This window comes from Dendrobates tinctorius, unplaced genomic scaffold, assembly GCF_039654945.1.
Source record: "Dendrobates tinctorius isolate UK_male_01 unplaced genomic scaffold, ASM3965494v1 ptg000024l, whole genome shotgun sequence".
Classification (NCBI taxonomy): Eukaryota; Metazoa; Chordata; class Amphibia; order Anura; family Dendrobatidae; genus Dendrobates; species Dendrobates tinctorius.
In genome coordinates this window covers 3,690,519-3,717,172 of record NW_027361692.1, presented here as the reverse complement: position 1 = coordinate 3,717,172, position 26,654 = coordinate 3,690,519, and the positions used below count along the sequence as shown (strand labels likewise).

General features: G+C 42.1%; 1 protein-coding gene across 1 annotated transcript in view; it reads right to left on the bottom strand.

The window, feature by feature from the left end:
• The window catches only part of IMPG1 (interphotoreceptor matrix proteoglycan 1), a 428,352-nt gene that overhangs the window by 214,701 nt on the left and 186,997 nt on the right, over positions 1-26,654 (bottom strand). Inside the window, exons 9-10 of the mRNA XM_073569420.1 lie at positions 14,309-14,329; positions 12,855-13,087 (exon numbers count right to left, since the gene is read on the bottom strand). Coding sequence (XP_073425521.1) covers positions 12,855-13,087; positions 14,309-14,329 — 254 coding nt within the window. The remainder of the gene's footprint in view (positions 1-12,854; positions 13,088-14,308; positions 14,330-26,654) is intronic.

Genomic DNA, 26,654 nt, shown 5'->3' with positions numbered 1-26,654 from the left:
ATTGTAGAAGGATCAACTTTATTCTCATTTGCACAAGGAAAGACTAGAAGCAATGGGATGAAACTGAATGGGAAGAGACACAGATTAGATATTAGAAAAAACTTTTTGACAGTTAGAGTGATCAATGAGTGGAACAGGCTGCCACGAGAAGTGGTGAGTTCTCCTTCAATGGAAGTCTTCAAACAGAGGCTGGACAGACATCTGACTGGGATGATTTAGCGAATCCTGCTTTGAGCAGGGGGTTGGACCAGATGGCCCAGGAGGTCCCTTCCAACTCTACGATTCTATGATTCTATTAAATATAACCTCTGGAGACAGATTCTTAGAGAGATCTGTGTCCCGCCCATAGTCTTTAACAGTTCATTTATATATAAGAAAATTTGGATTTGTCTGGATACAATCATTGGATCGCAGATATCAAGGTATTATTTTATTCAGCTTCCTAAGACCTACATGTACCATATAAATGAATTAGAAGGCTTGATTCTGTGGACAGAATCCCTTAAAATGAAAATTCTGGCTCACAGCCAAGGAGTTTCTATACATGTGCAGAGCGAATAATTAAACAATTCAAGTAAAACAAACAATTATTAATTTCCACTAATAATTCTGGTGTAAGAGACCTCTAGGCACTTGGTTTCTGAGAGAATGTCTACTTTATAGAACAATGTCTTACAGAACATTCTAACAGTATCTGCAGGCCTAAGTTTGGTTTCATTCAGGTGAAATGAAATATGATTTTATACAGCTGGCATATAGCTGGCATACAACAAATAATAAACCATATTGGCAAACTATGCAGGGTAATTCACTCGCTACTTTACTAGGAAAAAATGCAGTAACTTCTAAAAGAGATGATTTATAATACTGAAATTTGGACTGTACATACCTTGATTCATGAGAAACTGATTTTTTAAAGCAGGTGTTTAAAAAGTCTACAGTTCACATCCAAGCACATCTGGGTGTGCCGTTCCATATTGTAGAATGCATTACACCTGAATATCTCACTGAATGTCCTCTCAGAGTGCCTGCAATGTTCGCGGCTAGTTACTGTAAACCCGACCTTTCAAATGGAGCCAAAGGAAAAAATCTGGAGGTGTTAGATCAAGCCATCTTGGTGGCCACAGTCCCTTGGAGATTACTCTGTCATCAAAGAAGGCTTCAATACACAAATTTCAATCTCCAAACTTCTTTAGTTAATCACTTTGGCACCTCTTTAACCCCTTTACCCCCAAGGGTGGTTTGCACGTTCATGACCGGGCCAATTTTTACAATTTTGACCACTGTCCCTTTATGAGGTAATAACTCTGAAACACTTCCATGGATTCTGGTGATTCTGACATTGTTTTCTCGTGACATATTGTACTTCATGTTAGTGGTAAAATTTCATTCATATAACTTGTGTTTATTTGTGAAAAAAATGGAAATTTGGCGAAAATTTAGAAAATTTTGCAATTTTCCAACTTTGAATTTTTATGCTCTTAAATCACAGAGATATAGCACACAAAAAACTTAATAAGTAACATTTCCCACATGTTTACTTTACATCAGCATAATTTTGGAACCAAAATTTTTTTTTGTTAGGAAGTTAGAAGGGTTAAAAGTTAACCAGCGATTTCTCATTTTTGCAGCACCATTTTATTTTTACGGACCACATCACATTTGAAGTCACTTTGAGGGGTCTATACGATAGAAAATCCCCAAAAGTGACACCATTCTAAAAACTGCACCCCTCAAGGTGCTCAAAACCACATTCAAGAAGTTTATTAACCCTTCAGGTGCTTCACAGGAATTTTTTGAATGTTTAAAAAAAAATGAACATTTAACTTTTTTTCACAAAAAAAATTACTTCAGGTCCAATTTTTTTATTTTACCAAGGGTTTTGTGCAATTTGTCCTGAGTACGCTGATACCTGATATATGGGGGGAACCACTGTTTCGGCGCATGGCAGAGCTAAGAAGGGAAGGAGCACCATTTGACTTTTTCAATGCAAAATTGGCTGGAATTCAGGTCGGACGCCATGTCACATTTGGAGAGCCCCTGATGTACCTAAACAGTGGAAACCCCCCAAAAGTGACCCCATTTTGGAAACTAGACCCCCCAAGGAACTTATCTAGATGTGTGGTGAGAACTTTGAATTCCCAAGGGCTTCACAGAAGTTTATAACGTACAGCCGTACAATTAAAAAAACATATTTTTCCAACAAAAATGATTTTTTCACCCTCAATTTTTTTTTTCCAAGGGTAACAGGACCCCAAAAGTTATTTGCAATTTGTCCTGAGTACGCTGATACCCCATATGTGGGTGTAAACAACTATTTGGGCGCATGGCAGAGCTCAGAAGCGAAGCAGCACCATTTGACTTCTTTGGCTGGAATTGGGATTGGACGCCATGCCGCGTTTGAAAAGCCCCTGATGTGCCTAAACAGTGGAAACCCCCCACAAATGACACCATTTTGGAAACTAGACCCCCTAAAGAACTTATTTAGATGTGTGGTGAGCACTTTGAACCCCCCAGTGCTTCATAGAAGCTTATAACACCCAGGCATGAAAATAAAAAAATCATATTTTTTCCACAAACATAATCTTTTAGTCCCCAATTTTTTTATTTTCCCAAGGGTAACAGGAGATATTGGAAGCCAAAAGTTGTTGTCCAATTTGTCCTGAGTACCCTGATACCCCATATGTGGTTGAAAACTACTGTATGGGCACACGTCGGGGCTCGGAAGGGAAGTAGTGACGTTTTGGAATGCAGACTTTGATGGAATGGTCTGCTGGCGTCATGTTGCCTTTGGAGCGCTCCTGATGTACCTAAACAGTGGAAACCCCCAACAAGTGACCCCATTTTGGAAACTAGATCCCCTAAGGAACTTACCTAGATGTGTGGTGAGCACTTTGAACCCCCCAGTGCTTCATAGAAGCTTATAACGCCCGGGCATGAAAATAAAAAAGTCATATTTTTTCCACAAACATGATCTTTTAGTCCCCAATTTTTTTATTTTCCCAAGGGTAACAGGAGAAATTGGAGCGCAAAAGTTGTTGTCCAATTTGTCCTGAGTCCGCTGATACCCCATATGTGGGAGAAAACTACTGTATGGGCACACGTCGGGGCTCGGAAGGGAAGTAGTGATGTTTTGAAATGCAGACTTTGGTGGAATGGTTTGCGGGTGTCATGTCACGTTTGGCGAGCTTCTGATGTGCCTAAACTGTTGAAACTCCCCACAAGTGACCCCATTTTGGAAACTAGACCCCCACGGAACTTATCTAGATGTGTGTTGAGCACTTTGAACCTCCCAGTGCTTCACAGAAGTTTATAACGCCCGGGCGTGAAAATAAAAAATCATATTTTTTTCCATAAAAATGATATTTTTGCCCCCAATTTTTTATTTTCCTAAGGGTAACAGGAGAAATTGGACCCCAAAAGTTGTTTTGCAATTTGTCCTGAGTAGGCTGACACCCCATATGTGGGGGGTAAAACACTGTTTGGGCGCATGGCAGAGCTTGGAAGGGAAGGAGCACCATTTGACTTTTTCAACGCAGAATTGGCTGGAATTGAGATCAGACTCTATGTTGCGTTTGGAGAGCACCTGATGTGCCCAAACAGTGGAAACTCCCCATTCTAACTCCAACCCTAACCCCAACACACCCCTAGCCCTAACCCTAGCCCTAACCCTAACCCTAGCCCTAACCCTGGCCCTAACCCTAGCCCTAACCCTAACCCTAGCCCTAACCCTAATGGGAAAATGGAAATAAATACATTTTTCTTTTAATTTTATTATTTTTCCCTAACTAAGGGTGTGATAACGGAGGGTTTGATTTACTATTTATGGCGGTTTTTTACTTTTGGCAGCTGTCGCACGCTTAAAGACGCTTTTTATTGTAAAAATAGTTTTTGCATCACCACATTTTGAGACCTATAATTTTTCTGTATTTTGACCCACAGAGTCATGTGAGGTCTTATTTTTTGCAAGACGAGTTAACGTTTTTATTGGTACCATTTTCGGGCGCATGACATTTTTTGAACGCTTTTTATTCTGATTTTTGGGATGCAGAATGAACAAAAACCAGCATTTCAAGAATTTCTTTTGGGGGGTGCGCTTACCCCGTTCTGCGTGCAGTAAAATTGATAAGGCAGTTTTATTCTTCGGGTCAGTGCGGTTACATTGATACCTCATTTTTGTCGGTTTTTTAAGTTTTGGCGCTTTTATGCAATGAAAACAATTTTATATAAAAAATAATTATTTTTGCATCGCTTTATTCTGCAAGCTATAACTTTTATATTTTTTTGCTGATGACACTGTACTGTGGCTCATTTTTTGCGGGACAAGATGATGTTTTCAGCGGTACCATGCATATTTATATGCGTCTTTTTGATCGCGCGTTATTGTACTTTTTGTTCAGCGGTATGATAATAAATCATTATTTTTTGCTTTGTTTTTATTTTTTAAGGGGTTCGCTAAAGGGGTTAACTAATGGGACAGTTTTATAGGGCGGGTCATTATGGACGCGGCAATACCAAATATGTGCACTTTTATTGTTTTTATTTTATTTCCTAAAAATGAATTTATTAGGGAATATTTTTTTTTTTTATTTATTTTTAAACAATTATTTTTACACTTCTTTTTTTTTTTAAACTTTATTACATTGTCCCAGGGGGGACATAGCTGTCATGTGACAGATCGCTGACCTGTCACATCACAGATCACTGTTACAGATCAGCGTCAGATCCTCGTTGCCATCTTGGATCCGGGGACCTGCGGGAAGGAGATCCCCGCAGCAGCGCTGCACATTGCGTTGCTGTGGGGGGCTCAGGGAAGCACGGAGGATGGGGGTAGATTTTTTTTAGCTAGGGAGGGGGGCAATAACCAAGGTCCCTCTCTAGGCTATTAATATCGGCCCTCAGTCACTGGCTTTCCCTCTCTGGTGGAGAATATTGCGCGGGTGCCCACGCCTGTTTTTTCTGTGAATTAATCCTTTAATTTAACACCTACAACTCCAAAAGTTTACACACACACATTACTAACATTATTACTGAGGGACATATATAAATCTAACGGATATGCAATGGTTTACAGTATGTAAGCCATGTCTCATATCCTGTCGGGTTCTGTAATGATTTTACAGAAGCCGATAATTTAATTTTTGGCTATTCTGCTCTCTAGCTCTGTATGAAATATATACTGTATATACACAGTATATATATAGACTGTATATATGTTTTCACAAATATTTGAGGCCATGGATCCTTTATATGTCCATTTTTCAAGCCGGCGAGAAAATCTCGCCATACTGATGCCATACGGATGTCACACGGATGCTTAGATGCAAGAAAATTGCATCCTCGCATTGCACACTAGCTAGCTTCCTCTTGGGTTAAACATTTAACTATTACTACTCTGGCTAAAACCAGTTAACTAGCTTATCTTACATCTAAATCTACATCCCTGCCTCTGTAGTGCCCCCAGTGCACTATACTTCACATAAGCTCAAACTATGCTAAACATTAGGTCTAACTATGTTGTTAACTGTCCCTACCTTAATCCCTAACACAATACAGGTATATAAACATTACATCACATGGAAATGTATACTATAAATGACATATACACATAAGCACATTAGTAAAACATCCACAGCTTATCCAGTTTGATCCAGCAGATATGCATCGAGGTGCATGGGCGAAATCAGCTACCTGCACACCTCTTACATACCTCCTTTCTAAAATCATGGTCGTCACTGACCATGGGGTACCGGTAAAAGCATCAGCAATATAAGCATTAGAATAAGTACAAGAATATGGAAAGGCATATTATTAAAACTTTAATAACGTTGACAACTATTATACATTATATCAAGAACCTTGCTCCAGTCCACCATATTTGACCCTACTACAGGTCAAACATGGTGGCATCGTCACCGATCCCACTTACTTGGGACCTCAGAGCAAGCAGTTCAGTCCACACCAGCTCACCGTCATGTGAGCACAGTCCCTGTATAACCCAGCTCAATCCTCGGGCTGATTACTGTCATTATTTTACTGCAGAGTATTTTTGCAAATCTGTTTTCTTGTTGTGTTTCAGTTAGTGGGTGGTGTGAACGTTGTCTGACCGACTTGTTCACACTTGTGCATGTCACATGTGTTTTTAATCCGTTTTTTCCTTGCCTAGCATGGTTTGAGAGACCCCACCCCTCTCTTGTGTGGCATGCACAAAAGAGCTGTCTTGCACCACAAGCCCATACTAAGAAGCGCCTGTCCGAATCCTGTTCATTTTAGACACTGTTCAGATGTTCAGGTTTTAAATACATTAGATAGGGACTGCTTTAATGCGGGTTACCTTGACACGGTGAAGCAGCTTGGTATACATTGTTTTGCAAAAAAAGTATCGACTAAATACCCTGTATTTGTTATCCAGCACTTGCTGATTACTGTCATATATTTTACTGCAGAGTATTTTTGCAAATCTGTTTTCTTGTTGTGTTTCAGATATATAAACATTGCATCACATGTAAATGTATTCTATAAATGACATATACACATAAGCACATTATTAAAACATCCACAGCATACCCGGTTTGATCCAGCAGATATGCATCAAGGTGAGGGGCGAAATCAGCCACCTGCACACCCCTTACAGAATCATGACAGCCAGCAGAGGCACATTACTATAAAACACCAATATTGCCAGTGGCGGTGAGTGGTCATATGACTGCACGTATGTGATATGCATTCATGTGGTCACATGTCTACTAGTCTAATCTCTCAATAGAAGTGAATTGAGAGAAGCCGCCTAGTTGGCATGTGACTACATGTACAGTATGAAAATGGCATACAAACGACCATGTCGGCCTACAAAAATGACTTACGATGAAAATGAGCCAATGTAAACATTTCATATTTTTCATTTAAAACTGGGTTGTCTGGGTTTGAGGGCAAAGTCTGCACTCTATATGACTACAGACAAATAAATGTGACAGTTTTGCGGTGCACATGCTATTATGATTCTCAGTATTGCTGGTGCAAGGAAGCGGTTACAAGACACAGGTCTACAAACCTGTAATTGCTGTAAATGGATGATTTTGTGCCAAAATTTTGAAGCACCAATGACATTGGTATAACTTTTATTTAGAAAAATAAGTTTTCAAGCAAACAGTAGCTTGCTTTCAAATTACAAATGTTTGTATAATATTTGAATAATGGTGGCAATAAAGTCATTATTTGAAAGGATAGAGTGCTGGATCATCTGTTTAATTTGTGGATTTTGCTTTTAACCCCTTTACCCCAAAGGCTGTTTGCACCTTCATGGAAATAAGTTTGGAATTCTGATCACTTTATGTGGCAATAATTCTGGAATGCTTCAAAGGATCCCATTGATTCTGAGACTGTTTTTTTTCATAACATATCGTACTTCATGATAGTGGTAAAATTTGATATTACTTGCGTTTATTTGTGAAAAAAATTAAAATTTGGAGAAAATTTTACAATTTTCAAACTTTTAATTTTTATGCATTTAAATCAAAGTTACGAAAAAAAGTGGTTTGGTACTGTGTTGGCCAGTAGAAAAAAGATATAGAGTGCTCTCAGTGGGAGAAACAAAATAGGAATCTTATGCGATTTTATAATTTCTAATTGTTCCGTTGTTTTATTACCTGAATTGTACTAATAAATGTATTAATTTTGCAGACTGTATGGTCGATCTCTTTCTTTCTTGATTGTTGCGCCTTTTGAGGCACAGTGCAAAGCTTAGAAGGGAAGAGTTGGCATATTGGAGTTCAGATTTCGCTTGACTGGTTTGAGGGTGCCATGTCACATTGGCAGAGCCCCTGAGGTGCCAGAACAGCCGAACCCCCATAAGAGACACCATTATACAAACTACACCTTTCAATAAATTCATCTAGGGGTGCAGGGATCATATTGACATCACTGGTGGGTTACAGAATTTTAGACCATTGATCAGTGAGGAAAAAAATAATTACATTTTTACCACCAAAAGTTTGATTCAGCCCAATATTTTATATTCTCACACTGGGAAATGGCTAAAAATGGCACCAAAATTTGTCCCACAATTTATGCTGAATGTGGAAATGCCCGATATGTGGCTGTACAGTACTGCTTAGCCACACGGGGAGATTCGGGAGGGATGGAGTGTCTCCTAGAGCGCAGATTTTTCAACAATAGTTTGCAAACTACATGTAAAGAGCCCCTTAGTGCTAGAAGAGCAGAATCTCTCCTCAACTGATTCCATTTTGGAAACTATACCCCTTTGGGAATTTATGTACAGGTGTAATGATGATTTTGACTCCATGGGTGCTTTCCAAAAACAAGCAGCAGTTATTGTTGCTGAGTAAAAATTTAAAACTAGCGTTGTAGTGACCAGTACGTTGTAGTGACCAGTACGTTATGCTCAGCTCATGGTTCTGGAGACAAGCTGTTAGGGTTGGCAGATTGCACTAAATAAAATATAAAATAAAGTGCAATTGCAACCTGGGGTTCACCATGCAGAGATGAACCTGCTGCTAGTGTGAACAATGACGGAACAAAACAGCGAGTGTTATCTTAAACACACTGTGTTAATGCCACACAGAGTGATAGGAACACTGAGTACCAAGCTCAGTTACTTTACAGAAAGGTACTGCACTAAGAATGCTAAGTACTATACCCTGTTAATGTCACAGGGATGTTAGCATGTGGATTGAACTTGCTCTGCAACTAAATTGTGCTACCGCACATATAAAAGAATTGGATGCTGGGCCAAGAGAAGGAACTCTTATGATGCTAGGTACACTACCCTTTCGACTTCACTGAGAGGGCATGTAACGGTTGAGCTTGCTCTGTAACTGAACTGTCCTAACCACACACATGAACGAAACAGATGCTAATCCAAGCGGCTAGTTACCACAGTCCTGACATTACCGAACTTGTGCCTGACCGGAACCCTAAGTATGAAGCAAACTAGAGACTCAGGCATTGAGCCAAGGTATGGAACTGCATAAAGGTGTTACCTGCCTGCCAACGTGTACAGTTTTTGAGCATAGACAGACTCACACAAAACATGCAGACAGGGTGGTAGAGTAACCATCCACTCACACCAAAACATAGATGACACTAGCACGCCCACATGCGCTGTTGAGAGCCTTATATAAGCTAGGCTTCACCCCCAAACACTTATGCCCAGTCGGTCGAGACATCGCCCATGGGCCAATCCAGGGCTGCCACATCACCAGAGCAGCTAACGTCCAACCATCAATAAGAAAACGCTACATCAGAGACATGCTCAGTAAGGTGATCTCTGGACTTAGACTCCAGAGCACAAGGCTGCATCTGCATATCACTGATTACCATACACATTGCTGAAGAGCCAGCAGTAACCAAACGTATACCACGAGCCTGAGCAAGATGCTGGGACCAACGTCTATGCTGAGCAGCAATCACAGCGGACAGACCTGAGTGGGAGACCACATTACTAGATAATGCCTGGGATCTATCCCGCGCAGTGGGAGAATCCCGACGCCTAACACACGCACCCATAAATTAGGTGGGCTCTCATAGCTACAGAAATGCTAAACATGTGGACATTAAATGTGGCTTAAGCACACTGTGGCGTTCAGAAGGGAGGAGGCATTTGGATTTAGGACAGCTGAATTTCTTTTGGGGGCGAGGAGCCATTTCACTTTTACAAAGCCTTTGTACTACCAGTAACGTGGAAGCCCCCTATATTTCCACTGACAGATGACAGACCTGAGTGAGGACTTTTTTTGAGGATTGAGTTGAAGCTTTTTTTGGTATCATTTTACATAACATTTGGGATCATATTTATCTTTCGCTCTACGCTGACAACTTACTTTGGGGTTTCCATCTAAATCTCCAAGTGACGTGATTCAGATGAAACCCCCGAAGTATCCATTCATTATAATGAGGCAGCAGAGTTACCTCTTTTCAGTGATGTTATTTTTTCAGAAGTGTACAAAACTGTAGCAGACTGCGCTTTTATGCACGCCGAAAAAGGTGGACACCGTTAGATCATATGACATATGGCACCACAATGCCTCCATCTGCCTCATTAAAGGGAATCTTCTGCCACCTGAATCACGTATTTCAGAGATTTACACATAAACCCCGATAGAAGTGAACAGCGCAGAGCACAGGATTAATGTGTGCCAATCTTTACTGCAATATTTGGAGAGCAGAATGAACAAATCAACAGCAGGTGAACAATTGTTTTTACTTATTTTTTTAAGCTATTCCTAGTTCAGTACAAGTGTTTAGGTGACTTTATTCTTAGGGTTGGGGTGATTACAGCAATACCAGATTATAAATATGGTTTTCATGTTTGGCTGCTGTCACACACTTACAGGCACTTTTTTTTGCAAAAACTAGTTTTTGCATGGCCATATTTTGAGAACTATAATTTTTCCATATTTTGGCTGACACAGTCATGGGAGGGCTTGATCTTTGATTGCTTTCTATTCCGAATTTTGAGAGGCAGAATGAACAAAAAACAGCAATTCAGGAATTGTTTTTTTTGTCATTCTGTGTGTGGTAAAATTGTTAGGGCAGCTTTATTCTTTGGGTCAGTATGATTACAGCATTACCACCTTTATATCATTTTTTATGTTTTGGCCTTTTTACACAATGAAAGATATTTTCTAGAAAACATAACTATATTTTCATTGCTTCATTCTGAGAGCTATAACTTTTTTATTTTATGCTGACAAGATGACATTTTCAGCTATACCATTTTTTTTACATTCATCTTTTTGATTGCGTTTTATTCAACTTTTTGTTCAGCAGTTTGATAAACATCATTTTTTGCCTAATTTTTTATATTTTATTTTTGCGATGTTCACTAAAGGAGTTTTCTAGAGGGACAATTTTATAGGTCAGGTCGTTCCGGATGCAGCAATACCAAATGTGTGTAATTTTTTTGTTTATTTATTTTTTCTTATTTATGGGTACAATATATTTTTATTTTTTAATTATTTTATGATTTAAAAAAATATCTTTACTATTTTTTTCACTTTTTAATTGTTTTTACTTTGTCCCATGATGGACTTTCACTTTTTGCAGTTTGATCGCTTGCCAAGCATAGCAAAGCAGGAATTTTGCTGTGCTTTACAAATTGTCAGCGCTGCACTGACAGACAAACTTGCTACACCATGCTCTGAACATGTTGTAGCAAGTTTGGTAGCTGTGGTGATCCGGATGTTGTCATGACGACATCGGGTCACCATGGAAATGATTGGCCCCTCACGATGACATTGAGGGGGCACCAATCGGAGAGCAGAGGGGGCTCCCTTCCTCTGCTTGCCTGCTGAATACATCAATCGATATCGACCGCAGTATTTATGGGATTAATGTGCTGGGAGCAATGTGGGTACCTCTCCTGCACTAAGCGCTAGGGGTCAAAAGTCAGAATCAGCTGACACCCACCGGCGATCGCGCACACGGTGTCGGTTGGTGCAAAATTGCCATGACGTATCCATATGATCAAGGTCGGTAAGTACTAGCCGACCTGAATGTATGGATAAGTCCAAGGTCATAAAGGGGTAAAACCACCTCTCTTGCGTTTTTTTTATTTTAGCTTTGGAGTGGTGCAACAAATCTAAGATTCCTGTCCGCAAAATTATACTTACCAGCTGCTATCTTCATCTGTTATCGGCGCCGCTCTGGTCATCTTCTACTAGATTGCTCCATTATTTATTTGCCTGGTGATTTGGAAGTCATTACTCAATGTAAGTCTCTGAGAGCCAGAACAAGGCTCCATTGACTTATATGACCGGTTTATAGTAAAATGATGTTATTTCCACTTTCATATTATGGCCCCAACAGTGCTCACTGGAATCTTAAGTAGATTAGAAATTCTTCTGTAACCAATGTCATCAGTATGTTTTGCAACAATAAGCCAGCTGATATTATTTTTCAATAAGCAGCAGAATAGCTTTCTAATTACTGATAGATTTCAGCTAGTGTCATGACTATCCATAGCTTTTTGCAACTCTCTTTCTTCATGTTTTGCCCTGTGTCATTTCCCATTATTACACATAACTTAATTAATGGACAGCTATGGCTTGATTTCTTTGCCTGTGTAGATTGGATGGGTTGTTTCTGACATCAGGTGAGAATTTCATGTCAATAGCACCTTTCGAACTATATTTACTTAGATAATTGGTGATGTGTTCAACACTTATTTCACTTGCTGTATAATTTTTGGGAAAAATAAGTAATCTTATTATTTTTGTCCAGAATCAAATAGGGAAAAATTACAAAACAAGTTATAAATAATGGAATAAACACATGTCAATAATGTACACATATCTACAAGGAATATTCTGGGCAGTTGGTTTTGTTTATTTTTCCTTAAAGGGAATCTGTCACCCCTTTTTTTGAGATATCATATAATGATAGCATTCAATTGTGTGTCACATAAGGATTCTCTTAGTACTTTTGCTTCCCCCTGACCCCGCACCTTTCATGCATAAATACCTTTTTTAAATCGATTCAGATGTATGTAAACTGCCACGGTCCGGTCCAATGGGCGGGGCTTATTCAACTGCTCCCCCCCTGTCTTGCTCTACACAAGAAGAAATGCGTAGAGCAAGACAGGGGGGAGCAGGTGAATAAGCCCCACCCAGCGGACCGGACAGCGGCAGTTTACATACATCTGAACCGATATAAAAAGGTATTTATGCATGAAAGGTGCGGGGTCAGGGGGAAGCAAAAGTACTAAGAGAATCCTTATGTGACACACAATTGAATGCTATCATTATATGATATCTCAAAAAAAGGGGTGACAGATTCCCTTTAAGGATCTTATTGCATATTCTACAGACAGGAAAAATCCCAGACTGTTTACTCACCATCTGAAAACATGAGCGTTTGTAGGTCCACGGCCAGAGATCGATCATCCTGCAGTGCCATGGCAACCATCTGCTGTAGTTCTAGCACAGTGTATGACATTTCTTTTGCTTCTTCATTGTTACCATTTTCAACTTTGCTAGATCCGATAGTAGGTGTCTCATCAATTTTATTTTTAGATTCAGAGCTGCCTTTTTCAAAGACCACAGCATAGCGCACTACAATGCTATCAGATCTGCAGCATGAAAAAAGCAAGTAAATTGAGTATATTGACTGAGCCTTACATTCAATTGCTCTTATCTCTCTTCCCCAAAATGTTCTACTGTAACCGGAAATAAAAAGAATGGACTAAAATACAGATGTTATATATACTACTTAGCAGCCATTGCAAAATAGTTATACGACTTTAATACAAATTCTTAAAAAAATAAATAAAAATAGTGAATAAAAAGTGAAGTGAATTACAGGAATAAAGCAAAGTTTTAATTGCACCCAGCAATCTATAGCAACAAGTTCTTGCAAAGTTTAATGGGTTTATCCAAGACTTTTTACTTTTACTATGAGTTAAAAATGAACAGGCCGGTTGTTGAGTGCTATCTGCCTGTTCTACCCGCTGCCGGAACAGGGCAGTCGTTCTCCGCTCCTGCCAATATTCAGCTGTTGTCAACAGAGCAGCTCTTCTTCTTTGGCTGCTCTGTTAATGGAGTATGACTTCACATCATGCTGATTGGTAACTGGCTTTCCACAGTTAGGCAGCGGGGGGGCAGTTGTCAATCAGCATGACTTCGGCAGTCACGCCCTGTCAACAGGGCCGACTAGAAAAGAAGGCGCTGCTCTGTCGACCTGATGTTAGCAGAAGTCGTCGGATTACAGACCTCTCTATATTGGCAGATATTGGCGCAGGCACAGTTTTTCGGCCCATAGTGAGAAAAAAAACTTAAAACAAAAAAAATCTTAGCTAAACCCCTTAAGCTTGACATAACCAATAATCAATGTTCTCACTGTCTGAGTTAAAAGATAATCTTTTTAGTATATTTCTATGTATAAATAAATGTTGGACACTTTTAAAAATGTTGCTGCAGTAATTTTTACAAGGGGACAATGGCAAGTGTAGTCATAGTGGTCATTTTTTAATTATCTTCTCAGAAAAAGCAAGTCCATTTACTAACAAATTTGACACTGTTACCATCTGTAGTTGAAAAGCTAAGTCAAAGGTAATAGCTAAAATGTCTGAATTCGAAAAACAGAAGTACTGTAGGCCAACTTTCAGTAAATCAATTTGGAGAATCAATGGGGAAGAGGGCTCGCTTGTTTCTACTAATAAAGTAAAGTGATGAACAAACACTAGTATACGATAGTCGTTCAACTAAAAAATTCCTTTCCAAAACACAATATTTGCAGTACATGCAGTGTACAAATAAAATTCATTTTTCAAGTTTATGTAAAACTATATTACCTGTCTTTCTCCTTCTTCTGCCTTGAGTTTTCAGCATGAAAAAGAAGGGAAAACAAATTTGTAAATCTCACTCTTTCAATTAATATTTTAACTACCTTATACTTAATATTTGGAGCACATCACATGAGTTAAATTCTACCTTTCATGCACCCAAAAGTAAAGGGTGTATGTCAATGCACCTCTTTCCATATTACCATACACCCAAACTTTCTCCATTTCACTGGGCCCTTGCACCATCTGACCACTACCATTTAAAGTAGCAACAGGGGCTATTAATTAGTCATTTACCCTAAGCAGAGTGCAACAAAACATATCAGATTTTTTAAGAGTTATTTTGAGTGATTTCATAGTGTTCTACATTATGTAATAAATATCTCTGGTCTACAGCCAGTTAAACTAGAGGTGCAGTTAAGGCAAGATGATTGCCCCTGTAATAATATACAGATACTAGAATAATCTAAAGTATTAAAATATATGTTCCTGTATTTGGTTCAAATAAGTTCACAAATATGGATGAAAACATTACCTTTAACATTTAATATCCTAATGACACCATATATGTGAACCTGATATTCAGAAACAATTTTCTGTTTTTACAATGGTCAGAAAAATTAAAGGAACACTTAGGCATCACAGTAAAATTCTAAGTCAAGTAGCTCCAAAATTCTGTAGGCGGCGGCAACAAACCATTACACTCTCCTTATCCTTTCAAACTGATTCTTCTCTAGATTTGATTTTTGCTAGTGACTTTGTCACTACTGATAGCATGAAGTGATACCTGCAGCCCAGTCAGGTTACACAGGTAGTCCATATACACCACAGTGGCCTCCTGGCACAGTCCTGGCACAGTCTCAAGGGCATGGAGAAAGTACAAGTATAAATGCCATTACAAGAGGAGAGCTGGACCATAAAGGGTATCAACCCAGCAATAGAACTGGTATCTGCTTCTTTGAAAGAATAGGAATTCTTTTTAGTTCACTTCTGATGACAGTGGCATAGAATGTGTGAACAGCTCTTCAGACTCACCCATCAGTGGTTCCATACAGTCAGCTGTACGGTTGGCAAGGTGTGACATGGCGGGAAGAAAGGGTAATTTGGGTGCCACCTCTGTGCACTGTACTGTGTGTGATGTTGAGGTGGAGGAAGAGGAAGAGGAGGAGAGGCCACTTGAAGCTGCGTTTGCCATCCACTCGAGTACATGCTCTTTTTTTTTAGTACAGTAGGGGACATCTTACTTTCAAATTGTTTGCAGCATTTAGCCTATGTTATAGAGGGCTCATCCACAAGCCCCCAAAACATTCTTCTGTTACTAAAGTCATACAGTAGGGGACATCTCACTTTCAAATTGTTTGTAGCATCTAGTCTATGTCATAGAGGCCTCATCCACAGGCCTCCCAAAAATCTTCTGTTACTAATGTCATACAGTAGGGAACATCTCAGTTTTAAATTGTTTGTAGCATCTAGTCCATGTCATAGAGGCCTCATCCACAACCCACCCCCCAAAAAAAATCTTCTGTTACTAACATCATACAGTAGGGGACATCTCACTTTCAAATTGTTTGTAGCATCTAGTCTATGGCAAAGAGGCCTCATCCACAGGCCCTCCCAAAAAATCTTGTGTTACTAATGTCATACAGTAGGGGAGATCTAATTTAAAAATTTCTTTGAGCATTTCATCTTTGTCATACAGGCCTCATCCAAACTCAAACAATAGTAATTGCTTATACTGTACTTCTACCACACTATCTGAGCAACATGACTGGGAAAAAGCAAGGTCATGGTGGAAAGGGGATTAGGCTTGGGTTCACTGTGTACGTGGGTAGGTTGTAATGTTTCTGAAAGCACTAGTGAACCAACAACTTCATGTCCTATACAGAGACCACTGACAACTTTTGTTACTAGATGGGCTACTCTACTACCTTTCTTTGGCAGATGCCCAGTTGTACTCATTGTTGATGAGACAGAGAAAGAGCATGTACTCGAGTGGATGGCAAGCGCAGCTTCAAGTGGCCTCTCCTCCTCTTCCTCCACCTCAACATCACACCCAGTATAGTCCACAGAGGTGGCACCCAAATTACCCTTGCTTCCCCCCATGTCACAACTCACCAACTGTACAAATGACTGTAGGGAACAACGGATGGGTGAGTCAGGAGAGCTGTTCACACATTCTATGCCATGGTCATCAAAAGTGTACTGAAAAGGTTCAGAGTCAAGCGGAGAAAATCTGCACCGATGCCCCTAATTTTTTTTAGCTTGGATCTGTGGAAGGACGAAGTACGGTCCGAACAGCATCCTGATCCTCATGACCAGATGATAACCCCCTGAGGGGGGAGGTGATCTTGATGAGACTCAGATATTTGAAGCTCATGCGGACTGTAATGTGCTGTCAGGCAGGAAGAAAAGGAGGGCAACTCTAAGGGCGAGGAATGTGATAACACAGAGGATGATGATGATGAGGTGTTAGATCCCAGCTAGCGTGAACACAGAGACACACAGCTGAGTAGGTCATCTGAGGAGGAAGATGAGGAGGTTACATTGCACCGTATGTCGCAGACACGTAGTAATGCAGCCACGACGAGTAATGCATCCTCAGCAACAACTGTGGCTGTGACAAGCAGCATTCGCGGGTCTGCAGTTCCCAGGGGTGGCAAGGGTTATCTAGCCTGGACCTTTCTTGACACCGCAGAGGATGAACCTACTCATGTAATCTGCCAACTTTGCAAAAAAAACTGAGTAGAGGGAAAAAGTGCAATAATTTGACTACTACATGTATGATCCTTAACATGCGCAATCAACATGCGTTACTCTGGGAATCCCACTCTGCAAAAATGCGGACCAGTGGACCTCAACAACCATCAGCCGCCCTATGAATCACATCTGCTGCTTCCTCCTCCTCCATTACTATGCCAAATATTATGATGCAGGTCTCCGACCGCAGAACCTCGGGTTATTTACCCACTCCAGTCACGCTGACTGAGATCTCCCCATCAGCTGTAATGGAAGCAGACATGCCTGCTGTTTTGACCGATCTCACAGAATGAGCATACCACAACTTTCTCAATCCACCATAACATCTCCGCCTGCATCTCCCTCACAGTCCAGCAATTTGTCTGATTCACCGTACTCCGCCCTCTCTCAGCACTGCAGCCAGCCCACAGTCCCACAGTTGTGGTCACATAAAAGAGTGTTTCCTCTTACGCATGACAAAGCTAAGAGGTGGAACTCCACCATCTTCAATCTGTTGACCACAGAAATGCTGCCTTTCTGCCTGGTAGATACAGATGGTTTCCAAAAGCTGATGGCTGTCGCAGTCCTCCAGTACTAATTGCCCAGTTGCCATTACTTTTCTAAGAAAGCTGTGCCTGCGCTACACCAACATGTCGCAGGCAACATCATCCGTTCCTTGAATAAATCTCTGTTTGCCAGGGTGCATTTCACCACAGACACTTGGATGAATAAGCATTGCCAAGGGCGTTACATGTCGCTGACAGGGCACTGGGTGACTCTGGTGGCTGTGGGAGCAGGCACTGCTCCACAAGTCTTGGAATCCCCAAAGATTGCAGGAAAAGCCTCTATATTTCACACTCCCTCCACTGCTTCTGCCTCCTTCACCTTGTCTATGGCCTCCTCCTACTCCCTCAACCCTTGCCTTAATGAGACACGTCTTCCAACAGTACAGTGCGAATCCCCACCATCTCTGTACTGCGCAGTCAGAGCTTACCACAATCAGGCAGTGTTAAAATTGATATGCCAAGGAGATCAGTCGTACAGCTGAAGAGTTGTGGACAGCTCTCCAGGCTGATTTTGAGAAATGGCTGTCTCCGCTGAGCCTGCATCCTAGGAAGGCCATGTCCAAACCTGGTGGAGGCCCTAGGTTGATGCAAGCTCACACACGTGCCTTGCATGGCTCACATTCTCAACCTGGTACTACAGTGTTTTCTCCGCCAGGGTCCTGGCCTGGGTGAGCTGCTACATGAAGCACGAAATCTGTGGCTCACTTCCGCCATTTGCACCCTTCAGGTCATTGACTTGCATTGATACAGAGGTCTTTGTCCATGCCAGTTAACAAGTTGATATGCAATGTGCCGACATGGTGGAGTTCCGCTCTGCACATGTTGTAGTGACTGTGCAAGCAGCAATGAGCCCTGGCGCAGTATATCATGCCATATAGTCTGGGCCAATGCAGTGCAGATGTGGCGCATATCACATTTACGGAGTGTTCACAGATTAAGGACCTCTGCACAGGTTCAAAATGGTTACTAAGATGGTTAGCGCTGATGATGCTGTCATCAGCATCACTATTCCAGTCATCTGTAAGCTAGAGCACACTTTCAATTGCCGCGGGAGGAGGTTGTTGTCCCAGAAGAAGATGAGGAAGCAGAGGAGGATGTGGAAGAGATAACATTGTCTCAAAGTTTCAGACTGTTGTCACACAGGCGGGGGCCAAGGGAGGGTGGATTACTGCAATCAATGGGACTGGTGATAACAGACAACTGTTAGTGAAGATGCAAGAGTAGAGGAACAAATGGAGGAAGAAGAGGTGATGGGCAAGCAATTGTCAGGAATTGAAGAGGATAATCATCCCTTGTCTGTTGTTCGTAGTTGGTGGGAGGGGACGGAGGAAACATCAGTGTTACCCAGCCACCAACACAGCATGGCCTTGTAACGCATGGAAGAGCTCTACATAGGAGTCCCTTCTTGCTGCACTATCTACAACATGATCCCTGTATAGTTATGATTTGATATAGTGCTGACTACTGGGTTGCGACTCTGTTAGACCCACGTTATAAGAGCATATTTTGCCACATACTTCCCACCCTGGAAAGGGGCCTGCGAATGCTGGAGTATCAAAACACGCTTTTGCACAACCTTGTAGTGGAAGAGATGTCGATCCTTGTTATACTACTTCTACTCTCGTAAAATTTATGCCACTTTGGTATTGTCTGCCAATATTTTTTGTTAATGTGAACACTTCTGGTTGGGTGTCCATCTGTTGGGTTGGGTGTAGCAGAAGACCTGTCGATCGCTATTATACTATTTCTACTGTGGGGAAATTGATGCCACTTTGGTGGTGTCTGCCAATAATTTTTGTAAATGTGAACATTCCTGTCTGGGTGTCCATCTGCTGGGTTGGTTGTAGTAGAAGACCTGTCGGAATCTATTATACTATTTCTAATGTGGTGAAATTGATGCCATTTTGGTGGTGTTTGCCAATAAATTTTGCAATTGTGAACACTCCTGGTTGGGTGTCCATCTGCTGGACTGGGTGTAGTGGAAGACCTGTCAGTCCCTTTTATACTATTTCTAATGTGGTGAAATTGATGCCACTTTGGTGGTGTCTGCCACAAATTTTTGGAAATGTGGAGAGTCCAGATTGTGTCTTTCCATCTGATAGGTTGGCTGTAGTGAAAACGATATCATTCTCCAATATACTATTTGTACTCTGGTGAAATTTATGCCACTTCAGTGGTGTCTGCCAATAATTTTGGTAAATGTATAGACTCCTGGTTGGGTCTCCTTCATGTGTGTTGCCTGTAGCAGTAGGCCTCCACAACCATTAGGTCTCCACTCCCTTTGAGTAAATTACCTGTGTTACTACTATCCTTAGATTTTTCTAACAATAGTACTTTACGAAACTTATATTTTTGCCACCTGAGTGTGGCTGAGCATGAAAGCAAGTTGAGCTGTTGCATGTGGTATCAGGGCTCCCAGCAAAGCAGGCCTACACCGATCTGTCACCAACCTTGCCTTACATTGATTTTTAATTGAAAACTGTAAATGCTAGCCCAGACCCCAATACCTCATGCATGGCTGTTTGCTGCCGTGCCATGCTACATTTTGCACTGTGGGTGAATTGTGGCCACTTTCCTGGTGTCTCCCCCTAATTTTATGTGTTTTGGTAGCTTTTGGGGCCGTTTGAAGGTGTTGTACATATGTTTGTTTTTGCTTCCCATTGACTGTAATGGTGTTCGGCGAATAAATCAGCAAATATTGTCATGAGCTGCAAGATGGTGAAAGCAAGTGAAATTAAACGTTATTAAATGTAACAGAGAAGTGCCCATGTCTTCTTAAAGCAATAGTAACTTTTATTAAGAAATGTGTCTACTATCTAATGTACATAGTTCTTATCAAGTTCATATTTCGAAAAACAAGTTTAATGGCGCCCTACCCTTATAGGTCTCAGCCAGAGGAAAAATAAATAGTTATAGGTCTTAGAATAAGTGTGCAAAACATATATAAACCTCTATAAATTTGTGACACATGTACATGTCTGTAATCTTCACAAGTAGTGATGAGCGAATAGTGAAATATTCGGATTCGCAAAAATCAGCACAAATAATTTGCAATATCCTTGTATTCGTACCGAATAACGAATCCAATGCAAGTTAATGGGAAAGCCGAATATGTGTCTGGTGGACCCAACAAACAGGTCTGGGGGCCTGAGAAAAAACCTGAAATGGATGGTAAAGAGCTAAAACTAAATGGCAACAGCTTGGAAAAGACACCTGCATGGCTTTCTGACTCACATATGGTATCTAGGAATAATGTTATCAGACTATTGCCCGGGTTTACGGATTTATAAAAAGACTTACCAGACCTACATTTTTTTTCAAGGGAAAAAATGCCAAAGAACATTTTTTCCTTCATAATTACATGTATATAACGCAAATTAAAAAAAAAAATAATACCTCCCTTTTAGCATATGTTCACATGGAGCATTTTGGCTTAAGTTTTTCCATTAACATTTGTTAGGGCTCTCACTCCTACATTTGGGAGGTCCCTCTTTCATTCCAAATTGTTAGCTAGATAGTGGAATACAAATTCCCCATTGGGTGGCATGGTGGCCCATTCCAATGTCAGCTAAAACATGCCCATTTGAATTTTGGGCTTCGCCTGCCACAACCACCACATCCACTGCTATGTCATTATGTGGTTCTCGCTTCACATTTTCAGAGGGCCAGTAGGTGCCGTGAAACTTGAGTTTGGGAAGGTCCCTCAGGTGACCCTGTATCATACATTTGGGAAAGCTCTCAGTCCTATATTTGGGAGGTCCCACTCTCATTTCAAATTGTTAGGTAGATGGTGGAAACATTCCACATCACTTTAGGATGCCAGATAAAACATGCCCATTTGAATTTTGGGCTTCGCCTGCAATCATCACCACCATGTACACCTCCATGTCATTATACGTTCCTTGCTTCACATTTCCATTTTCAGAGGGCCAGCTGGTGTCGTGAAACATGGGTTTGGGAAGGACCCTCAGTTGGCCCTGTATCATACATTTGGGAGAGCTCTCACTCCTATATTTGGGAGTTCCCTCCCTCATTCCAAATTGTTAGCTAGGTAGTGGAATACATATTCCCCATCACTTTACAATGCCAGCTAAAACATGTCCATTTGAATATTGGGCTTCACCCACCACCACCACCACTACATCCACTGCCATGTCATTATGCGTCCCTCGCTTCACATTTTCAGAGGGCCAGCAGGTGCCGTGAAACCTGAGTTTGGGAAGGGCCCTCAGGTGGCCCTGTATCATACATTTGGGAGAGCTCTCATTCCTACATTTCGGAGGTCCCTATCTCAATCCAAATTGTTATTTAGATAGTGAAATACATATTCCCCATCACTTTATAATGCCAGCTAAAACATGCGCATTTGAATTTTGGGCTTCACCCGCCACCACCATTTACACCATCATGTCATTATGTGGCCCTCGCTTCACATTTTCAGAGGGCCAGCAGCTTCCGTGAAACATGAGATTTGTGAGCTCCACAGTATATTTTGGCCACCGGATCCCAATGGAGCCACTGTCATAGTGGGTGAATCCGCTGTAAAGTGAATATAATACAGGAGTTGTGGGAGCTGTATGATCAATGTCAGTAAATTAGATTCTATCAGACAGCAAAACATTAGAATTGAATTCTGAATACAGTGTATGCAAGCGAGGACCTGTATTGTGGTCAGTCTGTCAGGCCTGAAACCATTGTCAGGAACACGTACAAGCCTCATTTTACTTGGAAGCAGCCTCCTCAAGGGAAAGAGTATGACGTGCCATTGGCTAATCTTCACAAGCCTACGCACTTCTTCTGGAAACTACACAACCAGGCAGAATGTACCTTTTACATGGTTTTGAGTAACAATGGAGTAATTACAGGATATGTCCTAGAGAGTGACGAGGTCTGTGCAGTGTATTACTCAGGTGATAGGCTGGTAAAGGCCTTAGCGTGGCAATCCCCATGTACCAATATGTGTAAGGCTGTGCCCCGAATAGACCTGTAGAGTGTATTAACCCAGTCTCTTAGGGTATGTGCACATGTTGCGTTTTTGCTGCGGTTTCGCAGCGGATTTGCTATTGCGGATTCACTGCAGATCCGCAAGTGATTTACAGTACAATGTTATTTTACGGAGAAAAAAATTTGCTGTGCACCTGTTGCGGAAAAATCCACGACTTGGAAACGCAGCGATTGTTTTCCCGCAGCATGTCAATTCTTTGTGCGGATTCTGCAGCGTTTTTACACCCATTCCATAAGGCTATGTGCACACGGTGTGGCGTCTGCTGTGGATCCGCAGCGGTTTTGGCCCTGCGGGTCCGCAGCAGATTTAGGTGCGTTGTACAGTACCATTATTTTCAATGGTAAACTGAAAAACGCTGTGCACATGCTGCGGATTTTTCCGCGCGGTTTTACTGCGGGTTACAATCCGCAGCATGTCAATTCTTTGTGCAGATTTCGGTGCGGTTTCACACCTTATCCATTATGAGGTGTGAAACCGCAGGGCAAAACCGCAGGCTAATCCGCAGATAAACCGCAGGACTTTTGTCCTGCAGATTTTTCAACAAAATCCGCACAATCTAAAAACTTTGTGTACACTTACCTTTATAGGAATCCACAGGTGTAAAAACGCATGCCAAATCTGCACAAAATATGCAATAAATCTGCAGGAAATCCGCATAAAAAACGCGTGGATTTTGCCAAGAGATGCAGATTCCGGGCAGAAAATTCCGCACAGCAATCTGCAACGTGTGCACGTACCCTTAGATGTGCTTAAAATGTACAGAAACTGGGCAATACTCTACCACCATTTTTTTCGGACCCAAATTTTGATAAAATAAGGGAAGCAATAGTTTAATAAAGAGAAACAAGTTTCATTGGGGAGCCTGGAAAAGCTAGAAATGCTCTTTTTCCAGCACCAGACAATGAAAAGTGTTAACGAATATGTATGCCCTATCTAACTAACAATTTGTAAACAGACAAAAATGCTAACTAGGGACAAATGAACACTGCACTGGGATAACAAACTCGACGTGGTTGCTGACTAGAGTTGAGCGAAACAGGTCGGTCAGATTCAAAAGTCGCCGACTTTCGCCAAAGTCAGGTTTCATGAAACAAAGCCCGACCACAGTGTGAAGTCGGCCATGCGGTCGGCGACCCAAGCGCCAAAGTTGGATTTCGCCGAATACTTGCACGTGACTTTTTTCAGCCAATGAGAGAAGCGGAGAGTACCGTAGCGGGAGCATAGCTGGAGTGGGAGAGATTGAGAGGGAGAGAGAGAGAAGAGAGAGAGATTTCGCCGCCTCTAGGGTTAAAATTCATGCCAGGTGTGTTTACAGTCCTCCACTCACTGCCGACTTTTCTCCCCATTGACTTGCATTGGGTTTCATGTTTCACGACTTTTCCTGACTTTTCCCTATAATCGGCCGATTTCGTTTGACTCGACTTTTGAGAAAGTCGGGTTTCATGAAACCCGACTTGACCCTAAAAAAGGCAAAGTCGCTCATCTCTATTGCTGACAGTTGTGTCTGTGCAATTGCAGGCTGTGGGCAGAGGCATCAGCGCCTGCTTCCTGGACAACAGATAAAGCCATAACACAGGGTGAGGGCCAGTGGTTTCACCGTCAGACAGAGATTTTGTACCCAGGTATTCCGCCCACCTACTGGGGTGCTGCATATATGAGCAGTATATGGTGCATGCCAACAGAGGTAATATGTCAAATTTCCTTTTATAAAGGGATGTGTGGGTAAGATTTTCGAACTAGCAGAATATTTATGTTTATGTTTCATTACTCATATCATTATTCTGTGTAAGGCCGGGGTCACACTAGAGAGGAATACGGACGAGTGAGAGGTGTTAAAAGCACGCATTAGACACGGACAAATGATTCTCTATGGGGTACCTCGCACCAGCCGTATATTTCTCATCCGTATTCTACGGTCCGTGCCAATTGCAGCATGCTGCGATTGTCAGCGTACGCCAATGCAAGTCTATGGGTGCGCAAAAAATACGGGTTACACACGGACCACACGTGTGACCTGCGAGAAATACGCAGGTCTTTTGGCTGCTGCCAGGAAATGGCCCAATCCATCATCAGGAAGCTGATACATGCAAATCACCTCAAATAGCGCTCCAGACATCCAGGAAGTCAGCCTCCACGGAGTACAGCAGCTTCATGGCGACATTTTATCTGAATGTGGAAATGCTAATTGTCCTGGTGCAGGAGCGTCCCGAACTATGGGACCAAAGTGATGCCCATTATGCCAACCGGGCAAGAAAGGAGGCGTCATGGAGGCGCATATGTAGGCAGATATTCCATGACTTTGGTGATCGGCCACGTGATGAGCAGCAGAAACTGAGTAAGTACAAGCCAAAAAATTAGTAAAATTACCGCACAACAAAAAATGAATATAGAATCAGCACCCCCTTCCTGTGCTTGTACTTTTTTCCTCATGAGGCCATTAGATTTTGATGTGACACGTGGTTTGGCACTGCCATCATTTGGGCCAGGCCACAAGCTCCTCATCCTCCTAGCCAAATAAGTTAAGTGTAGTTACTTGATACATCAACTAATGTGACCCTGTGTATCTGGCCTGTATACCCCAATTAGATATGCCACCATGGGTAGAAAGCACACCCCAGAAGGCCCCATGCCTAGACTACTGGTAGCAAATGTGACCTATCAAATATGTGAATTTGACAATATTTCCTGTCACATTGCAGTGGAAGATGTGATGAGACGCTGGCGAAGCATCCGGGACCAATACCGCCGGGAACATCAGCAGCGGTCCAGGAATGGGCATGCGGGCTACGTCAAGAGAAAGTACATATACTATGACCGCCGCTCCTTCCTCGCCCCAATTCTGGATCTCAGACCGTAAGTAGATACCTCACACCACATTACACAGATACTTTGCAGGGCCAAAAATATTTAGTTATTTTTGGCTCTGTTCTATTTCATAACAGAACTCAGTCCAACCTTACGGACAGAGGAACTGGCTCCGAAACCGACCCCATCATCGATCCTGTGTCTGCAGGGGAAGAGGTGGCTGGCCCATCTTCTCCACCTACTAGGAGCATGGCTGAAGATTCTAGTCAGGAAGTGCCTTTGCCTGCGCCCCAAAGCCCACCACCAGGACCATCTGGTGCTGCTGCAGCATCAGCTAGAGCAGAGGAGCAGGGCAACATCAGCAGCAGCCCAACTGGCCACATCCGGGGCTCCCCACAGCCTGCTGCCACATCCCGGCGAGGAAGAAGCCGAAGGCGGCAAATACCTGCCACTGATACCCGCACTAATGTGGACACTGGGGTCCTAAATTATTTATCCAGAGTAAATGGTGATGATGGGGAGGAGGCATACTCACGCAGCCTGGCCCTTTATCTCCGTGCCCTTTCCCGTGAGGTCAGGCTCCGTATACGAGGATGTTTTCAGATCCTGCTTGATGCGTCCACATACCCCAATACCCCCTACGAATTATTTGAATATATTGAGAGGTGGCAGCTTTCCCCAAGAAATCTCATGCGCCTTAGGCACCCCCCACAAATGCATGCTCAAGCAGGATCTGAGGATCCTCAAATACGTGGGCCTACACCTCACCCCCTTCCTCCCACTACCCAACCTTCAATACAGCAGCCACAAATGTCTGCCTCTAGCCAACCACACAAATATGGCCACTTGTTCCTACCCAGTGTTGGAGGCTGGTCCCAACCTGGTTGGGGACGATATGGCTATCATGGTGGGTATGAGACACGTGCCTACCACAGCCAACAAGATGCCCCTCCTCATTATTACTCTGGCCAGTACCACCAACAATCACAGGAGGCAGGACACTACCCACATCATGGGCAACAGTATGGCCCCACACAGGGCGATGTTGGGCAGAGTAGCCAGCAGCAACCACAGGCTGCTCTTCCGCCTTCTCCTTCCCCAACGTATGAGAATTTATAATTCTGTGTCCACAATCAGTCTGATGCCAGGAGATGTCCAGTGCGGTTTCACTGGTGATACAAATACCAATCCAAAGGAAAAAACAGGTGGTCTCACTTTTATCAATAATTTTGGTGCTGGAGAC